This window comes from Protomyctophum parallelum, assembly GCF_964188405.1.
Source record: "Protomyctophum parallelum genome assembly, chromosome: 17".
NCBI lineage: Eukaryota > Metazoa > Chordata > Actinopteri > Myctophiformes > Myctophidae > Protomyctophum > Protomyctophum parallelum.
Genome location: NC_139719.1, coordinates 15,325,933 through 15,347,780, shown reverse-complemented (window position 1 = coordinate 15,347,780; position 21,848 = coordinate 15,325,933). Strand labels below are relative to the sequence as shown.

At 43.0% G+C, this 21,848-nt stretch overlaps 2 protein-coding genes across 2 annotated transcripts in view; both read left to right on the top strand.

Moving 5' to 3' along the window:
* Positions 1-1,252, top strand: part of LOC310874026 (carbohydrate sulfotransferase 15-like) — a 54,333-nt gene extending 53,081 nt beyond the window's left edge. Inside the window, exon 8 of the mRNA XM_083786687.1 lies at positions 428-1,252. Within this exon, the coding sequence (XP_083642813.1) occupies positions 428-630 (203 nt within the window). The 3' untranslated portion in view covers positions 631-1,252. The remainder of the gene's footprint in view (positions 1-427) is intronic.
* A 2,932-nt stretch (positions 1,253-4,184) lies between these two features.
* On the top strand, positions 4,185-21,589 carry LOC310874058 (carbohydrate sulfotransferase 15-like; the record flags this gene model as incomplete). The annotated part of the gene is made up of 7 exons (XM_083786726.1): positions 4,185-4,487; positions 6,170-6,509; positions 13,359-13,502; positions 16,538-16,694; positions 17,519-17,675; positions 19,214-19,361; positions 21,387-21,589. The coding sequence occupies 7 exons, from the start codon at positions 4,185-4,187 to the stop codon at positions 21,587-21,589; spliced, it is 1,452 nt and encodes a 483-aa protein (XP_083642852.1).
* Positions 21,590-21,848: the final 259 nt, after the last annotated feature.

Genomic DNA, 21,848 nt, shown 5'->3' with positions numbered 1-21,848 from the left:
TCGACAGCAACAAATATGAAATTGTTTGTCTGTTGTTCTACACTCCAGGGCCAGTGACAGAGCAGAATAATTAGCTTGTTCGAATGTTATCAACCCATAACAACCAGTAGGTTCCTTATCAAGGCTGTCCGACTATTACTAACCCTAGCCCTGAATCTAACCCTAACTCTATCCCTAACCTCAGTCTTAACCGGCCAAGGAAGTAAACATAAAGCGAAGTTGTTGTGTAGCGGCAGTTTCGCGATGTTTTCGCTTCGGTGGCAGTAAATTCACCTCTTTGTTTCCTATCGCAGGATTAGGAAAGTAGGCTCCAGTACAGCCTACTTGATCCATTGCATGGTCTTGAGGATTATAATCTATTATGGGTTGATAACATTCAAAGAAGGTGGAATAATTTATTGTTTGTTTGTTTGTTTGTGTTCGACAGGGCCAGTAACGGAGCAGAAGGAGGCAGAGATCACTCACAGCCCGGCCTCCAACACCAGGCGACCGGCCGACAAGAACCTGGGCCCCATGCTGCCCATCACCAAGGAGATCCTGAGGGACTTCTACGCGCCCTTCAACCAGAAGCTGGCTAAAGTCCTGCGCAACGACTCCTTCCGCTGGGAGAACCATTCAAAGCATATTTAAATGCCACGGTTTATACACGTGGTTGTGCACCATGTCACACAACTAAGTAAATGGTAAATGGTGCATAGCTCTTTTATCCAAAGCACTTCACATAGATTGTGCATTACATTCACCCATTCACACACCGATGGCGGAGGAAACCATGCAAGGCACCAACCTGCACATCAGGAACAATTAGGGGTTCAGTGTCTTGCTCAAGGACACTTTGACAATAACTCTAAGTATGAATCATAAACGACTGTCTTGTGCTCAGAACGAGGAGGAAGATGAAGGAGACGATGAAGAAAGGGGGGTCGGGGGGAAAGAAACCACTGACGCATCAATCGGCCATTACTATTATTTTATTGTTTTTGTTTCATCTCTATAAAGTGCCCATGAAAATCGATGTTATTTAAATTATTTTTTAAGTTATATTAAAAAAGTGGAGATGAATCGAATCTAGAACAAAGGACAAAATAGCACAACTGGGTTTGTTCCAATGATTTTCTTTGTGTGCGAGTGTGTGTGCGCGAGCATGCGTGAGTGAGTGTGTGTGTGTGTGTGTGTGTGTGTGTGTGTGTGTGTGAGAAATTGATCCTTTTCTGTGACCAGATGTATAAAATAAAACAGTGGGCTCAAAGCGTTAAGACTCCTGTGTTGTCTGGCTTGGTTTGATGTGTTTCAGTTCAAACATGTGTAGGAGGAGGTCATACTGTGATCCACTTCACTTGGTGGATAATTGTCTCCACCAGGCCGAAGGCATGGGGAGAGAGTATGTTTTGTTGTCTCCACCAGGCCGAAGGCATGGGGAGAGAGTATGTTTTGTTGTCTCCACCAGGCCGAAGGCATGGGGAGAGAGTATGTTTTGTTGTCTCCACCAGGCTGAAGGCATGGGGAGAGAGTATGCTTTGTTGTCTCCACCAGCCCTCTTCTATTGTTCTTCAATCTCACATTAATTAAAAACTAAAAAGTCTGGCTCAAGGACTGCACAGTTGTACCTCATTTAATCTCTCTCTTATTACTCTCTCTCTCTGTGTGTGTGCGTCTCTGTCTGTCTGTCTGTCTGTCTCTTCAAATTGTTTCCAGTTTTATATCATTTAGCAGCAATGGTATAAAAAATAAGATAGAAATGAAGGATACTACAGTACCATGTAATTCTATGTTCTGCTGGTTTATTTTATTTTTGAATTATTTATTTTTTTACGCGCTCACAATAAAAGTACAAGTGAATGTATAACTATATAAGCCTAATACAAAGCGTGAAAACAACAAAACAGTCTACACACCACTGAAGCATACCTGATGGGTAGCAGTGTTTTGTATACCAACACCGCCATCTACTGGTGGATGTGCTTATTGGCAATATAAAAATGGCATGCACAAGACAACATCAGCACTAGGCTAGCCTATTATTATGGGGTACTAGAATGCTATTGTGGTGTATCTCGCACAGATGAGAAGAGTACACACACTGAAATCAGTGATGTAAAGATTAGTAGAAGTACATGCACTCTCAAGTTTATACTTTATACTTCTACTCCACTACATCTCAAAGGCAAAAATTGTACTTAGAGTCTAGTTTCAACAGCTCTCACCTGGTAGGATAGACGAGGCTGCTCCACCTGGTAGGACAGACGAGGCTGCTCAATCCGATTGAGCTGGAAGAAATAAAAGTGTTGAAATTAAATTAAAACACAAAAGCTAATATATGCTAATTAAGTTTGACTACCAAACTAACGACAATAAACACACCAAACAACAACAACACAACAACACTGAGAAGCTGCATGTGTTCTTCCCTGTTTTTACACCAATTAGCTTTAGATGACTCGCCTGCTCTTATAGCCAGGAGGAGAGCATGTCTTCTCACACATGAGGAGACAAGAAGTTCTACAAGCTAAACTAGTTTTGCATTTGTCAACGTAGCTTAAATAGTTGTGGTGTGGTGTGGTACTGTAATTGCAGATCAGTTCCACGTCGCTTGCAGAAACGTTTACAGACAAAGAAGGACGGACAGAAGTATGATTTTTTCCGGTGGAAAATAAAATATTTTCCTGGCTCAGTGTGCGTCCACTATGGAAAGTAGGCTTTCTAATAATACAATCCCGCCTCTTTATATTTTCACAACAGAGGAGAGGCTGGTCTGCATTTCATGCGAGGGCAGGAAGACAGGTAACCCTTTCTTTTACAGTACAGTAATAACCAGGTAATTACATAGTAATGTGATTTTTGAATTTTTATTTAATTACCAGAAAATGATAGGCATTTACTAGGTAGTTACCAGTTAATTACACTGTAAATACTTGACAATGGCCATGTAGTTACCGAAGACAACAGTCCCATAGCCTTAATGCACACGGGCAATGTAGCATAAGCCTTCTTCTGGGCAGTGGATGTGTGTTTGTGAATGTGGGGTATTCACCAGACATTCACCAGGACACCAGGATATCAGTTCACCATAGGCCAGGTATACAATATGTTTCATGTCCCCCCACATGTGCATCTTGTTGTATAGTATACCAAGCTCACCTTGTGCCATATACACCTAGTATTCAACAATCGACACACTTAAAGCGCAAGTAACATGCATTTTAAATTTGTTTTTAATACTTAATATCATATTGTATATGTCCCTCAAGCTTATTTCTAATGGTTTGAGCCTCAATCACCACGCTGATATAATCAGTCCATGACATTTATTTTTGTACTTCTGAAGCTGTTTTAGTTGCAGTACCACTATGTCCTCAATTGCGCCCCCGGTTTAATGCAAATGAGTATGCAAATTATTTTCACCCTCATCCCAGGTACTCCCCTCCCACATCTTTGACTCATTATAATATTTCTCCCTGGCAACGGCACAGCAGCAGCAGCGGTCGACGTGTTTTTCCGCACAACTTTGCTTACTTTAACATGGTAAATATACTGTACACTTCTGAAAACTGGGATTACAGTTATGCACATTAACAATTAAAATCACATAATCATAAATCAACAAATGGAATCAATTCATAGTCATGCACAGGTTAACAAATAAAATCACAAATCAATCCACATTTTTCCATTTTTATTTAGAACCAAAACATAAGGTAAAAAAAATCACTTTCACCGACAGAGTGCCTGGAGTCACAGGAGTCTTGGCTGGCACTGTGCCTGGAGTCACTGTGCCTGGGCCTGAAGCTGGATCTAAACCTACATTAGTGGTTTAATGAATTATTGGACATATATAAAACACCATGTCACACTGAAAAAAGACCAACCCTTACTGGTTGGTCTTGGATGTTGACAATCACACCTGATACAAATATAGTTCAATGCCCCTGCTGACAGGTGGCTTTGGCCAAGCTCGAGGCTGTAGGAAATCCCTAGGCCAGCGATAAGGGTAATTAAGTCAGTCAAATATTATTTTTTATGACTGTAAGTGTGTATACAATGTGATGCATACTCACTGGATGGTGATGTGCTCTGGCGTGATCGGTGTGAGACTGAAAAAGAAATAAAAAAATATTAGGTTCCAAATATTATTTTGTATACACATGACATGTATACAATGTGATGCATACTCACTGCTGCTGCAGATGAGCCTGTGGAGCGCGCTGGGCTGCTTCCGCAAGCTCAAGCTGTACGGCTTCCTGTTAGGCCTGGTCGTCACGTTCCTCATCATGGCCTCGTACATCCTGACGGGCGACAAGAAGGGCCTCCTCCTCACCCCGTCGCCCTTCCACTTCGGCGGCCTGGACGGACCCGCCGCCTTCAACCTCTCCGCGGCCAAGGACTACGCCAGCATCAAGCTGGTGGTCCAGACCATCACCTCCAAGGTGGAGTTCAGCAGCAGCAGGCAGCTCCCGGACCTCAAGGCGCTGATCAACAGCGAACCCCATGTGAGTTCAGTTGCAACACAAATCAGCAGTGGTGGAAAGTGACTAATGTACATTTACTTACTTAAGCACAGTTGTGAGGTATTTGTACTGTTTCCAATTTCCAATACTTTTACTTCCACTCCACTACATCTCACGGCCGAGCTTTTCAGCGCGCGTGATTTCATAAAGATTATCTTTAAAATGTAATTAGAATGCAAAATGTGGCCGGGCGCGATATCAACCCGGGTTTTAATTAACAGACTCAAGACGTCTTCAGATCGTAATTGTCAGAAATGCCCGAGAGAGATCAGTATTCTCGCCTACAGGTTGGCCGCACCATCTTCCATCTAGACTCTAGACTCTCACACGTTGCCATTTCAATTTGCGCCGATAAAATGGCTCCAAAAACCTTGTGTTAACACTCCGGATGGCATGTGTGCTTAGCACCCGATTTGGGAGGCCTCCAAATCCCTCAAGGGATTTCAAGCTCAAAGTCATCCCACAGTTTGGCCTCGTCTTCTTTGCACCGCCTGCTTAAATTAATTCTTAAACCTAATGATAATGTGCTTTTGCCACCTCTATTTGGCAACACACCTCATTTCTTATTGAGTGAGCTAAGGGAACATGGCTCGGGGGCGATCAATATCAAATCTCCCCGCAGATGGCGCAGTACTTGTCCTTAAATGCGCTCGGTCTAATCAGTGACGAGAGTCGTTGCATAACATCAGACCTTGTGGCATTTCACATGATAGAGACAGGAGTTTTGAAATGTGGGGATGTTATGAATTGTGAAATGGGAGCTGCCTACAGCTGTCAGGAAACAGGGCCACCTCTAGACCTGTGTATGACTCAGTCTCACACCTCCAGGCTGGTGGGAGCAAAGCTACTGTAGGAAGAAAATCACACCTGTGTGAACCGAGTGGTGCAACTCCCCTCTCTCCCTCTCTCTCATTAGCAGGCACAGCACTATCGTCCAATTTCTTCTCTGTATCGTTCCAATTTCTTCTCTGTATCGTTCCAATTTCACGCATGCGCACATGACTACACACAGGTACACAGACATTAACACACAGGTACACGGACATTGCTGGTTGTAGGAGTGGTTGCACCACTCAAAAACACCAGCGTAAACGAGATATATAGAGGAGAGTGACAGACGCGCTAAGAGCGGTGAAGGGAGAGAAATGAAGGTTGTGTGTGAGTCATTGTATGTCAGGTTCATTAGTCTGTTGCTCCAGAGACTGTCCTCCTGCCTGCAGTAATCATAACACTGAACTCCCACACAGATGGTGTTAGCCTACTGTCTAACTGTGATATCACGCACGCACGCGCACGCTCACCTGGTGGCTCAGTCAGTTAATGCACAAACTGTACATTATGCCTCTATTCAGCGAGGGCCAGGGTTTGAATGAGCCTTGCCTCGCATTACTTTTTCCTCTCTCTCTCTTTGATCTTGGTCTCCTGTCTATCTGTCTATCTAAAATAAATCTACACTAATATCTGAAATAAAGCATAATATGCCTCAGCGTTTGTCCGGTCAACTGGTGGAATCCTCCATCACCTACATTATCTGAAGCTGGCATAAGCACTGATCAGCTCAAGGTTGTTGTTGGTGTTTTTATACTCTAGCTCTCTTTATCTGGGAACGTGTGTCACTTGCCTTTAGGATCTTTTAACGAGCTGTTTTGTTTTGTTTTTTACAGCTATTTTCTGTCATCCCCCGTGAATTCCTGCCTGGCGTGAAGAATCCATGCTGGTACGAGGAGTGCACTGGGAATATCCCTTCGGACCCTTACAGGACAAACCTCTATGCGCGCTACTCGCGGCGATTCCGCACCGTATTCGAATATCTGAGGAACTCTTTCCGGGAACACTTGTTTCACCGTGGCGGGAAATACTACCGCATGCGGTGCCTGCCATATTTCTATATCATCGGCCAGCCAAAGTGCGGCACGACGGACCTATACTACCGGCTGAGGCTGCACCCGGATGTCATGTCCACCACGTTCAAAGAGCCACACTGGTGGACCCGCAAGAGGTTTGGTGAGTTTGGAACACTCCTTCTTCCACTGTAGACTCTGCTCATGCTCCCATGGTATACGGGATAGTATATACACAATGGTAAATAAATGGTAAATGCTGCATTTATATAGCACATTTATTCAAGGCGTTTTACAATGATTGTGCATTACAGAATTCACCCATTCACACAGACATTCATATATCGTTGGCAGAGGAAACCATGCCCGTCAGGAGCAATTATGGGAGGGCTCCCCGATAACAAGTGGGGGGCTGTGGCCACCCACGGTGCCACCAGGGGGCCTATTGGAAAGTTGAAAACGGAAAAACTAAACGCTAACAAAAGATTATTATTATTTTATTGAGTGGTGCAACCACTCCTACAACCAGCAATGTCCGTGTACATGTGTTCACCTATGTGTTCACCCATGTGACTATGAGCATCATATAATGAGTACCAGTAGGGGCGCTGTTGTGCCATGCAGAAACAGAGAGAGAGAGAGACAGACTGTTGCCTGCTAATGAGAGAGAGAGAGAGAGAGAGAGAGAGGGGGGGGGGAGAGAGGAGAGTTGCACCACTCTGTTCACACGGGTGTGATTTTTTTACTTAACATCGGGGCTGCAGCCAGCGGCTATTTGCAGGTCCTTGGCATGGAACTGTTTTAGCGACACCCCTGCGAGAAAGCCCACAAGACGGGGCATGAGCACGTATAAAATAAATATGGTGCTATTTGTCATAATCTGCAAAGCTGTGTTAAGGCCAGGGCCCTGTATATGTGATGAATTATTTAATATCAGAATCGTGCACGGCAGTTGAAAATAGAGTCAGCAAAGTCGGAGAAGTACAGTTTCAGCGACAATGCAGCTTGTGGCCAATTTGAAAAAGCCGTCGGAGTGTCAAGCGCAAGGTTGTTTGTCAACATCATTGACTTGAATAGTTATGGTCTTCCTTTGTTAGCGTCCTTCCAACAGATGCTTATATCCACTATGTGTGAATGGTTGGCTAATTTACATTTCTATAGCACCGAGATGCTGTGTGTGGATAGGGGTTGATTAATGACCTCACACTCAGTCAAACTGCGATTTCTCTCAGCCAACTACTAAAGAGCGACTTCAAATCATTGATTTTGCTCACGTCTCACGGCCACTTAGTAACAGAGGTTTGACGAAAAAGTAATTTGGGTTTTGACATAGGAAATGGGGATGAGCGGTTGCTACTTCGAGGTGAGATTGCGAATGTGATTTGAATGAGTTTGCAACAGAAGTAAGATTAGAATAAGCATGGAGATGGAGTACTATTGTAGTGCTCCACTGCAGTTAAAGGCGAATACTACTCATTTTCAACATTGAACAATTTCATACGTACCTTAGAGTTCTGTGGAAATAATAAAAAGTCGCCCCTTCTGTTTAGCGCCTATAGATCAGTGACATCATGAAGGTGTACTCTTTGGCCTGCAGAGTACACAGACCTGATGTCACTGATCAAGTGACCCCATGTCTAGTCTAGACCTCCAGTTCTAGGCTAAACAGAAGGGGGGACTTCTTTTTTTGAGTGTTGCAACCACTCCTACAACCAGCAATGTCCGTATACTACACCTATGTACCCATGTGATATGTATGTACCCATGTGGTCATGGGCACCAGTATGACTATAGGGTACCAGTAGGGGGCACCAGAAACAGAGAGAGTGATAGTGCTGCAATGTTGCCTGCTAATGAGAGAGAGAGAGAGAGAGAGAGAGAGGGAGGTGTGTCAGTTCACACAGGTGTCATTTTTTTATGTATTAATATTATTAATATTAATGAAATAGTGCAATGTTGAAAATTAGTTGGTATTCCCTTTTAAACCAAAGGTTTTATACTGCCACGGCCTGCTGCCTCGCACTGTGCAGGCGAAGAATCAACTTAAAAATGCTAATTATGTTCTACCGAAGAGTTGTTTAGCTTCACTTTTACAGCTTTAATTGGGTGTTAACAAGGTTCAATGCTGTGGGTATTGAATGCTAATCGTCTTGGTTTTGTTTCCGCCTCTGCATGATTTTTTCCGTCATCATTAGCTGCCTTTTGTGAAAGCTACGTAGGTCCCTATCTCGTAGATACACAGAGTTGTGCACATAGTGAGTGCGACTCATTAAGCGTGTGTCTATTGCACATGTGCAGCACATATTTCACTATTGTTTGTGACACACTGTGTTGATGCTGTGGTGAACACCACTTGAAACACATGAATGAGGCGTCTTTCCAAGCCTCTTCATTCATGCACACATTCAATCAGTGCACATTTCCTGTTTTCACTTTTCTGCCGCACAATTCTGCAATCTAAATGGTAAATGGTGCGTGTATATAGTGCCTTTATCCATGGCCTTTTACATAGATTGTGCATTACATTCACCCTTCGCACACATACAGTATTCATACACGGAGAGCAAAGGAAATCATGCAAGGCACCAACCTGCTCATTGGGAGCAATTAGGGGTTAAGCGTCTTGCTCTATAGTGTCAAGATATTTTGCTAATGAGCTTTTACTTTTTAGACCCAATAGATAATCATTCTCTTCAGAATAGATCAATCATTCAATCTGATCATCTTTCTTTAAATATATATTTCACTATAACAGACCCTCGACTGTTCTCTGCAACGAAAACATGCATAAAAAATAACTTACTTAATAATGACTGTTATGCACATTTTAGAGAGCAACAGAGTGATTACTCGACTTGATAGCTAATCGCTTTGCTTTACAAGGGGACTACTCCATAGTTAACTTAACACCTCGTCAGTCATCTATTACATCAGTTGTCTATGTCACGTGCTTATACATTTATACACATGACGTTACGACGTATGACTCCAAAGACAAAGTTTAAGATTAGGTTTCAGCCTCATCGGAGCCCTATTAGCATCGATTATGAAAAATATTAGTGGAGATACTTGTGTGGCAGTTTGCAGAAGAAATGTGGCGCGGATCGGTCCTCGAGATTATCCCCAGACACACAGACACTGTTATAGAAGTCCGCTAGACTCTTGCAGAGCAACAGTACACCGTAAAAACCTAATGCAATAAATTAGCCCCGAGACAAAATAAATAACCCACCCAAACCTCACCTTGGCACGCATGCTCTGACGCTGCAGTGCTGGCCTAGGCCGCTTTCCCAGAGACGCGCTTATTTGGATTGGATTATAGAGTTCAGTTCATTATTAGACGCACCCAGAGGGTTCAGGCTGCAAAGCAGGCAAACATTCTCTTCGCTTTTTGTTGTTTCACTGGCAGCCTTCCGCAGCAGTGCAACGCCTCAATACCATTCCCAATAACTACAGGCACGGCTTTTGTTTTCACCCTTTAACTGAAACAGTAATTTGGACTCATGAATAATAGAGCAGCTTTCGGCAGCGCAAGAGGCTTTCAGCTATCAGCTGTAACTTAGAACTTATATTGACGCGTTTTAAGGGAGATTATTCTGCAGATAGACAGTAAATCAGGAGACGGGGCTAGGTGGAACAACAACAAAAATAATCAAACAAAAAACAGGGAACAAATTACATGCCGCTAGCCAGGTTTATGCACTACATTCCTAAATGTTTTCACGTTCACGACACGTACTGTACACAGTTATAACTAGAACTGCACTCTGTCGAGTGCATACTTGCTTGTTGCACACTAGTAGGCCATAAATGGCCAACTAGTGCGCAAGCAGAGCGCGCAAGTACTTTCGACCGCTGTAGGTGTAACTATTTGTTACCTACCTACTTTATGCATATAAACACCTAGTATTATTAAGTATGGTTCAAGTTTCTATCTATATAAGAAATACAGTTTTATCGATGTAGATATATTCTGGATTCCTTTTTAGTTTTTTAAAGAAAAATAAATCATTGATATGTGATATGTAAAAAAGGTATATAAATTGAATGTCCCGCCATTTGATGTTTATGCAAGAAAACAGCAAATCTGTGCCTGGTTTGCTGGGACCAGATTACACAAATGACCATATTTCTTACGTCATCATTGAGAGCTAGTCATACATATACACACCACGTACTCTGGTCCCAGCAGATCAGGCACAAGTTGCTATTTTATTTTTACTGATTATGTATATAGTATACGTATGACTAGCTCTCAATGATGACGTAAGACATACGTATACATATACGTATACATATACATATACTATATAGAGTATGTAGTTGTAAATTGATTAGCGGTTTACTGTGGTTACTTTGCGCCAAAAACCGTGACAGCTGTCCCACCATTTGATGTTTATGCAAGAAAACAGCAAATCTGTGCCTGGTTTGCTGGGACCAAACGACCACAAATGACCATATTTCTTACGTCATCATTAAGAGCTAGTCATACATATACACACCACGTATTCTGGTCCCAGCAGATCAGGCACAATTCTCCTTCGTCGTGACAGCTGTTCCGCCATTCGAGGCTTACGCAGAAAAACATCAAATCTGTGCCTGTGTTGCTGGACCAAATGACCACAAATGACCATATTTCTTACGTCATCATTTAGAGCTAGTCATACGTATACTATATACATAATCAGTAAAAAATAAAATAGCAAATTGTGCCTGATCTGCTGGGACCAGAGTACGTGGTGTGTATGTGTATGACTAGCTCTAAATGATGACGTAAGAAATATGGTCATTTGTGGTCATTTGGTCCAGCAACACAGGCACAGATTTGATGTTTTTCTGCGTAAGCCTCAAATGGCGGAACAGCTGTCACGGTTTTTGGCGCAAAGTAACCACAGTATACCGCTAATCAACTTACAACTACACACTTTATACAGTATAGAGTATAGAGTATATATGTATACGTATATAGTATATGCCTATATACTATATATATACTATATATATTTCTTACGTCATCATTTAGAGCTAGTCATACTTATACTATATACATAATCAGTAAAAAATAAAATAGCAAATTGTGCCTGATCTGCTGGGACCAGAGTACGTGGTGTGTATGTGTATGACTAGCTCTTAATGATGACGTAAGAAATATGGTCATTTGTGGTCATTTGGTCCAGCAACACAGGCACAGATTTGATGTTTTTCTGCGTAAGCCTCAAATGGCGGAACAGCTGTCACGGTTTTTGGCTCAAAGTAACCACAGTATACCGCTAATCAACTTACAACTACACACTTTATACAGTATAGAGTATAGAGTGTATACGTATATAGTATATGCCTATATACTATATATATACTATATATATTTCTTACGTCATCATTTAGAGCTAGTCATACACATACACACCACATACTCTGGTCCCAGCAGATCAGGCACAATTTGCTATTTTATTTTTTACTGATTATGTATATAGTATACGTATGACTAGCTCTAAATGATGACGTAAGAAATATGGTCATTTGTGGTCATTTGGTCCAGCAACACAGGCACAGATTTGATGTTTTTCTGCGTAAGCATCAAATGGCGGAACAGCTGTCACGGTTTTTGGCGCAAAGTAACCACAGTATACCGCTAATCTACTTACAACTACACACTTTATACAGTATAGAGTATAGAGTATATATGTATACGTATATAGTATATGCCTATATACTATATATATTATATATATTTCTTACTTTGTTAATACAATAATTATACTGTATAATATATTTTAATTCAGTTTATATACTTTTTTTTTCTAGGTGTTTACATGCATAAAGTAGATAGGTAGTAAATAGTTACACCTAATAATTAGACATTTCAAATGTTCCTTCACAGAGATATTGAGATTCCACCGTTTACAGAAAAATTATACTGTATAACATATTTTAATTCAGTTTATATACCTTTTTTTTCAACACATAAATGATTTATTTGTCTCTGAAAAACTAAAAAGGGATCCAGAATATATCTACAACGATAAAACAGTATTTCTTATATAGATAGAAACTTGAATCATACTTAATAATACTAGATGTTTATATGTATAAAGTAGGTAGCAAATAGTTACATCTAAACATTAATCATTTCAAACGTTCCTTCACAGAGATACTGAGATTTGACATTTTACAGCGGTCGAAAGGACTTGCGCGCTCTGCTTGCGCACTAGTTGGCCATTTATGGCCTACTAGTGTGCAACAAGCAAGTATGCACTCGACAGAGTGCAGTTCTAGTTATACCTGTTGTTGGTGACAGGTTAGACAGCTCGATGGGTTGCTATGGTTACTATGGTCACGTGGTGTTGGGTGGTACGTCAGACAGTAAAGTCAGCTGTTCACCGGTGGCTTTTCATGAATGGAAGGAGAGGGGGTGAACGACGGGGAAGTCCAACTTTGCTGACCGCTTTACAAACGCTAAGACAACACCATGCTGCCATCTGTATACTATTTGCACTTTGCACAACCGCACTTTGATATGATGTCGCTAAATCAATTGTTTTATTACACCTTGCCTAATAAATGAACAAAACGCAATACACTGGAGAAGTGAGTTCTTGGCATGCAGTGCGTCTGGCAGTACATTTCCCAGCTTTTAGCCTCTCATGGCTTAATAAGTTTGTCGCCATACACTTGTTAATAGCTCATACAACATGGGAATCCTGGGCTAAGATCTGGCTCTCAGCTCTTAAACCCCAAATCTCCTTTGTCTTTTGTACTTTAATCCTAATTAATACATTATTAATACCGGTTCACTCCTATGTATGTGTCATACTGAATTCACCACGTGGGATCAATGAAGCTCTATGTACATTCCACACCCAGAAACATATATTTTGAATGGTCGGATATATCTAAAATGTATTTAAAATGGATAATTTCTAGAGTTAGAGTTTGGACTAGGCATAAGACATGCATATTGCAGTATGCATTTGCAGTACAGAATCATAGTGTTCTCTCCATCTTCTTGTAGGTATCATCCGTCTTAGCGAAGGCTTCCACGATCGCTATCCAGTGGAAGACTACCTGGATTTATTTGACCTGGCAGCTTACCAAATCCAGGACCACCTGAACGCTAACTCCAGTGGAGCCTCCAGCCAGCGTAACATCATCATAGGTAAATCTCCTTGTGGTGTTATAAGGATGGCCTAAATCAGTGGTTTTCAACCTTTTTCATATAAAAACTGAAAACTAAGTAAACTTCACATGAAACCAAATGGACCCTTATGGGTCCATTTCATTTTACACAAGAGTAAAATATATATAAGGGTCCATTTGATTACCAACTCTCAATTATTTAGCTGTGGACCACCCCCTCAAGGACCACACTGGTGGTCCCTGTACCACTGGTTGAAAACCACTGGCCTGTATTAATCTATCAATTTATTTATGAAATTATGATCTTGGATTCTTCATTGTGTCTCTCTTAACACGGAGTCCGCCAGAAACGAGGAACACAAATGTTTAAATTAGTACCCTAGTCCGCCAAACCCGAGATTCTCGGGTTTGTATAGTTTAATACATTTTTTGATCCGATCGTAACGCTAGCTGATGTTGCTACCCGCATCAACACAGTGGGACACTGTGGCCACGGCCATTTAGTACTTCAGTACTTCATATAACCCTCCCTTTAGTACTTGACAGTTTACGACCAAAACCCTTCAGATTAATGGCTATGGGCTATGGCTCACCTTCAAATTAAAACAATAGTTTATTAGTTGGTTTTGGTTTGCTGCTGTTTGAGCCTTTTAGTAAATAAATCGGTAGTGAACCAACAATGAGGCATGCATGCACGTTATACAACAAAGTATTTGCACATGATCGTTTTTATTATAGCCTGACAAAGTGACATGATCACATAAGGTGGACGATGGATGGATTTTACTTTAGGTATAGATGTAACGTCAGGTAGGTGGTGGTTCTTTACTCTTCTCATGATGAAACTAAACCGAGGCGAGGCTTCATACATATGTCGCGGTCGCGCTGCAGTGCAACGCGTTGTGAGTTGTAGATTGGCTATTTTCAGATCAGTAGCCTATTCAATCACCGCTCAACCTCGTTTATTAAAACAACTACAGGCTACAAGTTGCAACTTACAACACAACACACATTATTATAAAAACCCAGAAAGCTTGCAGTCTTGCACTGGTAGAAATATTTCTAAGACAATATTGAAATGAAAATGCCAGGCTGTATGCCGGGCGCTGCATGCGTATTGCGTAACTCTCCGCCTCCCGGCCGACACTTTATTTATTTATGCCCATTGCCTAAGGCTGATATAATTTCATGATAGAATGAATCAAATCAATCATAATAACATCAACATGTGCTCTTCTTTGGACCTATATGAACGTCATGCAGCGCTGTTCTCCTTAACAGCTGTCTTTAATTAATTAATGTAAATGGGCTCCTCTCACTCTCTCAGTCCTTGCGATCGGGTTGATATAATAGAACGTTTTGCATCTCGTCTCGAGTGGTCTCGGTGGGGGAAGAGACCCCAGACAATTGGTCCGAGACCAAGACAAGACCAAGACAAATGAGGGGCGAGACCGAGACGAGACGAGACCACAAGACAAAAAAGGCGAGAAGCGCGAGACCGAGACAAGACCAAGACAAATGAGGGGCAAGACCGAGACGAGACCACAATACAAAAAAAGGCGAGAAGCGCGAGACCGAGACAAGACCGAGACCACGAAAATTTGGTCTCGAGACCGGTCTCGAGACGAGACCATGTCTCGAGAACTACAACACTAATTCACACCGTGCCCTGGGAGAGCCCAGCAAGGTGCCGGCCTATGGCCAGAATCCTTGGCTTTCAAACGACCAGCCAAGAACCGAGTTGGTGGGAAATGCCAGAGGCACGCCGGCCTGGGTGGCCCTGCCATTTGTTTTGCCCTATTACAGCCTGTCCCCATGGAGTCTTGTTAATGGACACGGATGCGTGCAAAATAGACGTGATCACAGAAACAGGCCCCACAGCGGCCTCACGGCAGACATTCATATTGAGCGCGATAGTGTGATATTGTTTATGTGCGCATGGCTTCACATAACGGCAACAGTGGCGATCCTGTGTTCCTCGCCACATTGTCATCACAGAAAGGTATGCAACCCCTTTTCTCAAAGGAACTGGGGGACAGATAAGGCTTGTTGTTGGCCTTTCATCCCTAATACATCACAGCACCACTTCAGAGATGGGAGGATAATGAGGCAGACACAGTCCTAATGAGTCTTGGATAGCATTCCTCTCTGTCTGGAAATGTTCTGCTCTCAACTCTCAAGTCGTTTGAGAAATGACCTCCTTTGACTCATTACAGGCTATAAAAGCATGATGGACACGGCCGCAGTCCCCTTCCATAATTTGACTCACAGCCTCTGGGCGTTTACCGTTTTGTCTTCCTCCCAAAAGTTGTGTTCAAACGACCTCTGATCAGCGTCGTCCCTGCCACGGAGCCTATCCTCTTCATTCTACAGTACGTGGCGTGTATCCCACCCACGTTCCTGTTTGCATTCCAGAGGCTTTCACAGTGGCGAGCTAAAAATGCAGTGTTTTCCAAATCAAGCGGAGTGTGGGGGGCGAGAATGCATCGTTGTTAAAATAATGTGTGTATTATGTTGATTGTTGAATACATAATAATTATGAACACGTATGCCTGTACAGGGTGCATGTGTTTGGTCCGACACAGGCATTAGTGCCCGAACCTAACCCTAACCTCAAAGGGAAGCCAGGGGTGAGTTTTATCACCCGATTCGACTGTTATCAATAGACAAGACCGCAGTGATCACTTAGGATCAGTACGATTGTTTGACGAGTATGGGCATGCCGACTAATAAAAAAAACCTGACATGATTAAGGTTGACGAACATGCGTAAATATTAGGACCGCGCTGCGACATGCTTGCGGTTAAGTTTAGGGGAGCGTATGAGGAGGCTTGTCATTTTCAGTAGGCTCCCAGCATGTCCAGTAAATCTGACTAGACCGATAGGATCGGTTAACGTGTCATCAACGCCAATCGCAGCCAGTAGGCTCCAGACGAGCCGGTCGGACCAACGTATGTGCCCCGCCTGCACAGACCTTGACACGTGTGTGTGTGTGTGTGTGTGTGTGTGTGTGTGTGTGTGAGACTGTGTGTGTACGTGCGTGCGCATTCCCAGGAGAAGCCAGTGCCTCCACCATGTGGGACAACAACGCCTGGGTCTATTTCTATGACAACATGACCGAGGGGGAGCCTCCGTTCCTCATCCAGGACTTTGTGAACGCCCTGCAGCCTGACGCCAGGTTCATCGTCATGCTCAGGGACCCGGTGGAGAGGTTAGAGGAACATCTCTTATCCCTTAGAATTCTTAGCCTGGAAACCAGACAAATCTGCCACAGGAAAAAAAAGGTCTTTGAATTACATTTCGCTCTGACCTCAATTTTGAGGTCCGGGCTGCTCTGCTGCCCGCCATTGAGTTATAATGGTACTTCCGGCAGTCTTCCGGGTGCTTAAAAACGCCACTGAGCAACTTCTATTGAAATGAATAGCGGTGGGCGGGGCTGTCGCTCCGGTCCTCCCTCTATCCTTTATAACTCTATGGCCACTCCCCCATCTCTCTCCCCATTTCCTGTTAGTCTACTGTCTTGTCAATAAAGGCACGAAAGCCCAAATAGAAATCTTAAAAAAATAATTAATGTATTCGGGACATGAAGAAGATGCTGAAGAATTCCACTTAATGTCATGAAAATCCTAGTGATTTGGCTCAGTGACAGTGTGAAAACATAACCCGCATCCAACTAGGATATTGATCTGAGAGAGGATTAGTGATATCTGAAATAACATCTGAGATTTCATCTGAGTGTTTATTTTCTCCTCCTTGAAACACTTGACAGGTTTAACAACATCAGAGCATTTTCCGATGTTGGAATCCAGTCACAGATCATCATCACACACAAAAATGTAATTTAAATTAGTTTATCTGGCGTGCTATTACACCACATGGCAAGCCTCGCCCACCTCGTATCCACACAAATGAAAACAAGCACAAAGAATTATACTCTAAGTAGGATTTGACACAGTTCAGTTGCGACTAGATGGCGTTGTGCAACAACTAATCCTGTGGGCTTTTAACAACACAGAACCCTTTGCTGTCTTGCAGGCTCTACTCTGATTACCTATACTTCGGCATTGCCAACAAGTCTGCAGAGGATTTCCATGAGAAGGTGTCGGAATCTCTGCAGCTGTTCGAGGGATGCCTCACGGAGTACACCATGCGCTCCTGTGTGTACAACACTACTCTCAACAATGCCATGCCAGTGAGTGCACCCACCCTCTTGCTTTTGTCTCACAAAGCTGCATAGGGCCACCGTTCATCAAGTAGTGCTTAAGCGCACAGACAGAGAGAGAGAGAGTCAGATGGAAGAGGACAGAGTGAAAACCCCTGTCTTTGTTAGCACACGGCCGCACGCTAAAGCTTGTACTCTATGAAAATAGTTGGCCGCTCTGTTAAAATCACAGTCACACTAGTACCCCAGAGCCACTCTTTGCACAAGAAAGCAAGAAAGCTCATGCAAGCATGAGCGGCATGGAGACTTGCTTCTCATGGTCATTCTCACTCAGTCGCACGCAGACTCAGTACCAGTCAGTATCTGGGCCTTAGGCCAACGCTTTCCACAGTTGTCCTTAGGCAAAGTGGCTGAGCGAGGGAAGAAGGGAGGAAGGTGCCAACCCCCCAACTCCCACCACCATCTCCTCCTCCTCCTCTTCCAGGCAGTCTTCCTCTCTGCTGGCCCTCTCCGCCTGCCAGCGAGGATGTTTATTGTCCCTCCGGGAGTATGCTGCTCATTCTCCCTTCCTGACTTAATTGTCCATTCACTAATATCTTCCCTGACTTATTAGACCATATGAGATGCATTACAGCCCGTCTGCGGAGCTGCGTCTAATGCCCGCGCACCCTCCGTGGAAGTTTTAATAGGAAGATGAGAGGCGAGGTCGAACAAAGACAAATAGACAGCGGTGAAAGAGATGCATGATTGGCCTTTATAGTGTTGTGCCATATTGTTATACGGCAAAAAGGGAGAGCTCGTTTAGCTGTCTGGTCATCATTTTATTCTGAATAACACTTTTAGTTTAAGCCAAAACAGCAGAGAGAGGCTACAAAGAAAAGGCCCAACACGCTGTGTTTCATCCTAATTACAGTCAATTACACTCCAGTCTCTCTGCAGAGGCTGCGGGCGTCTCGGTGCTCATGCGCTATACGCAGCTTATAGAGAAATCTATAAAAGCCATTCCAACAGCCCAGATTCTCATAATACCTCAGTCTTATAGACAATCAGGTCTCCAAATGACATGGCAAAGATCAATGGTTAATTTAGAATGAAATTGGAAAATTTAGAATCAAGTCTGCCAACGCGGGGGTTGCCTTGCTCAGGGGCACCATGCTCAAAGCCTGAGATCTATTTCAGCTTTCTTACAGCCAGGATCGGGACCTCGAAAGATCAACTCTTTACACTTTATGATTAAGATTGACCCGATTGCACTGTGTGGAGATGAATGATACGGCTATTGAAACTGCTCTCTCCCCCAACCTGGTGTCCCTATTTTGTGCAAATCATAATAGGTGAACAATAATAATATAGGTTGCAACAATGTTCACATTTTTCAAAAATAGAGAAAATAGCAGATATACAAGCTTACACATGTCATACAACAAAGTTTATTGGGTTTAAGTGGTTAAAATGGTGTTAGCCATGCATGTATTGAATTTGTACTTGTGTCTTTCTTTGCGCTAGGACATAATTTCCTGGACATTAATGTAGTATCTCATATTGATTCTCTTATTATGTGTCTGCAGGTCAGACTGCAGGTTGGCCTGTACATCGTGTACATAATGGACTGGCTGACGGTCTTTAACAGGGATCAGATTCTGGTGCTGCGCCTGGAAGACCACGCCTCCAACAGGAAATACACAATGCACAAAGTCTTCAATTTCCTGAACCTGGGTGAGTGTGCAAAACATTCAACCGATAATCACCAGTATGTTATTATCTGGACCATGCGATGAAGGCAACATGGACATTTTCACATACTGCACACTCTTTTTCCCAAGGGGCCAAATGGCTGAACTCAATTCTGCATAATCTTAATTTAATTTCTATTATATAGAGCAGTAAACGGCATTGTTTTGACAAGCTGGTAAGATTATCATTATTACCGCTGACTTCAGTTAATAAATAGTTAGTCCATATGTTGTTGAAACCTCTGCATCGGAGGGGAAAATTAGAAAGTACGTTTTATTTTCTAATTTCCAAGTAACCTTTCACAGGCCGGTCAGAGTCAGCCAAAGGGCCGTATTTGGCCCCCGGGCCGTATAATGCCCAGGTCTGCGCTATACAATTGATATTAGACCAGAAGCCTAATTGGCACGGTCGGTTACACTGAAATATTGACTAATGTGCAATTGTCCCTGGTAAATGAATGAACGAATGAATCTCCTTTGACGAATGATTCTACTTTGTATGTGCCGTAGAAGTTTTGCTTCCTATGCAGGAGACTGTGGTTAAGAGTCCAGTTACACTAGCAGTAATTCTGTCGTGGCGCACCGATCAATATGAGGCCAGGCAGGTAGTAACAGTCGTAGGCAATAATGCCCCTAGTCTGTCTATGTATATACGACTGCTCCAATAGCAGAGGAATACAATGAATGAGTTGTAATGATTTGTTTCGCTGCTGTCCCCTTAGGCTATCAAGGAGCATGATCTGAATCTTTCAGCTCCCAAAGCAGATCAATTATTGGCAAACCATTAAGCTGTCTTTAGTGTTTAACCCATGTGCCATCCTGTGAACCTAGAAAAGTCGCTTAGTCTGCACTCAAAAGCCACTCTCCCTAACCTCCTCTGCACACTTTGGCCTGTCTCAGCAGAAAAGGTTCCGCCTAAACTGGTGAAGGAAATAGCTTTTAGTTAGAGTCTAGAGAGAGAGAGAGAGAGAGAGAGAGAGAATTACATCAGGGGTGGGCAGCCATGTCTTTACATTCGACCGGCCGATTCCAAGGGGCTTTTTGGTCAATCACGCACGTGTTTGTGTGTGTGCGCGCGTGCGTGCGTGTGTGTGTGTATGTTGGCAGTGCCCTCTGCCTGCTGTGACAGCCGTTCACTCCGTAGTTGAAGTGCCCTAAAGCTCAGTGTTCAGAGCCGTGGTGTGATTATCTGAAATGAATTGGAAGTGAACAGATGCTGATGCAGTGTATTATTGAACAGGCTGTTGCACTTATTCTGATCTATATATCCATGGACCAGATCTGGGATGATCATTATGGGTATAAGAAAAAGATTATTAATATTATTTGTAGTAGGCTATGTGGTCTATTTTCCACCACGCTGTAGCCCACCTTTGTATGACTTGTATAAATCAAGTGCTTAATGTGTTAAAAAGAATGCTTTGAGAGAGTACACAAAGCAGAATGAAGGGGTGGGATGTCTTTGGAGCCTGTGTGTGTGTGTGTGTGTGTGTGTGTGTGTGTGTGTGTGTGTGTGTGTGTGTGTGTGTGTGTGTGTGTGTGTGTGTGTGTGTGTGTGTGTGTGTGTACTTTACACATCATGTGCTTGCATGTGTAAAGTAAATCAATGGCAGTAAGGAAATTCTATTAAGCAGTCATGATGAAGCCTCCTCACTCACAACACTCATTGTTCTACCATGGCCACATGCATGAGAGACCACATCGCTGCCACTGTGCCAATAAGGCTTTGTCTGCTTGGCCAGGGTAGATATTGCACTATGAACTTCAGGAAGTAGGCTACTAGTAGTAACCACTAACCAGTAGGACCAATTGAACCAATGAAAAGTATTAAGAGCGTTACTAAACAATAACTACATTGGATAAATTTTTTCCATTTCCTGAAAAGTAACCGTTGTTGGACATATGTTTCCGTTCGACAGCAACGAATATGAAATTGTTTGTCTGTTGTTCTACACTCTAGGGCCAGTGACAGAGCAGAAGAGCTGATGCGTTTGTTTGTGTTCTACAGGGCCAGTGACGGAGCAGAAGGAGGCAGAGATCACTCACAGCCCGGCCTCCAACACCAGGCGACCGGCCGACAAGAACCTGGGCCCCATGCTGCCCATCACCAAGGAGATCCTGAGGGACTTCTACGCGCCCTTCAACCAGAAGCTGGCTAAAGTCCTGCGCAACGACTCCTTCAGATGGGAGAACCATTCAAAGCATATTTAAATGAACGAGGAAGAAGATGAAGGAGACGATAACATAATTGTTAAAGAGGGCAGAACTGGACAAGTAAATAGTTATATTTTTTGTCAGTTGAAAGAATTTCAAACCCGTCTTTCCTTTTTTTTTTTTTTTTTTTTTTTTAAGATATTTTTTTGCGGCTTACGCCTTTTATTGATTTTTTAAGGGATAGAAAGTAGGCTGACAGGAAACGGGAGAGAGAGATGGGGGGGATGACATGCGGTAAAGGCCGTGTCGGGTCCGG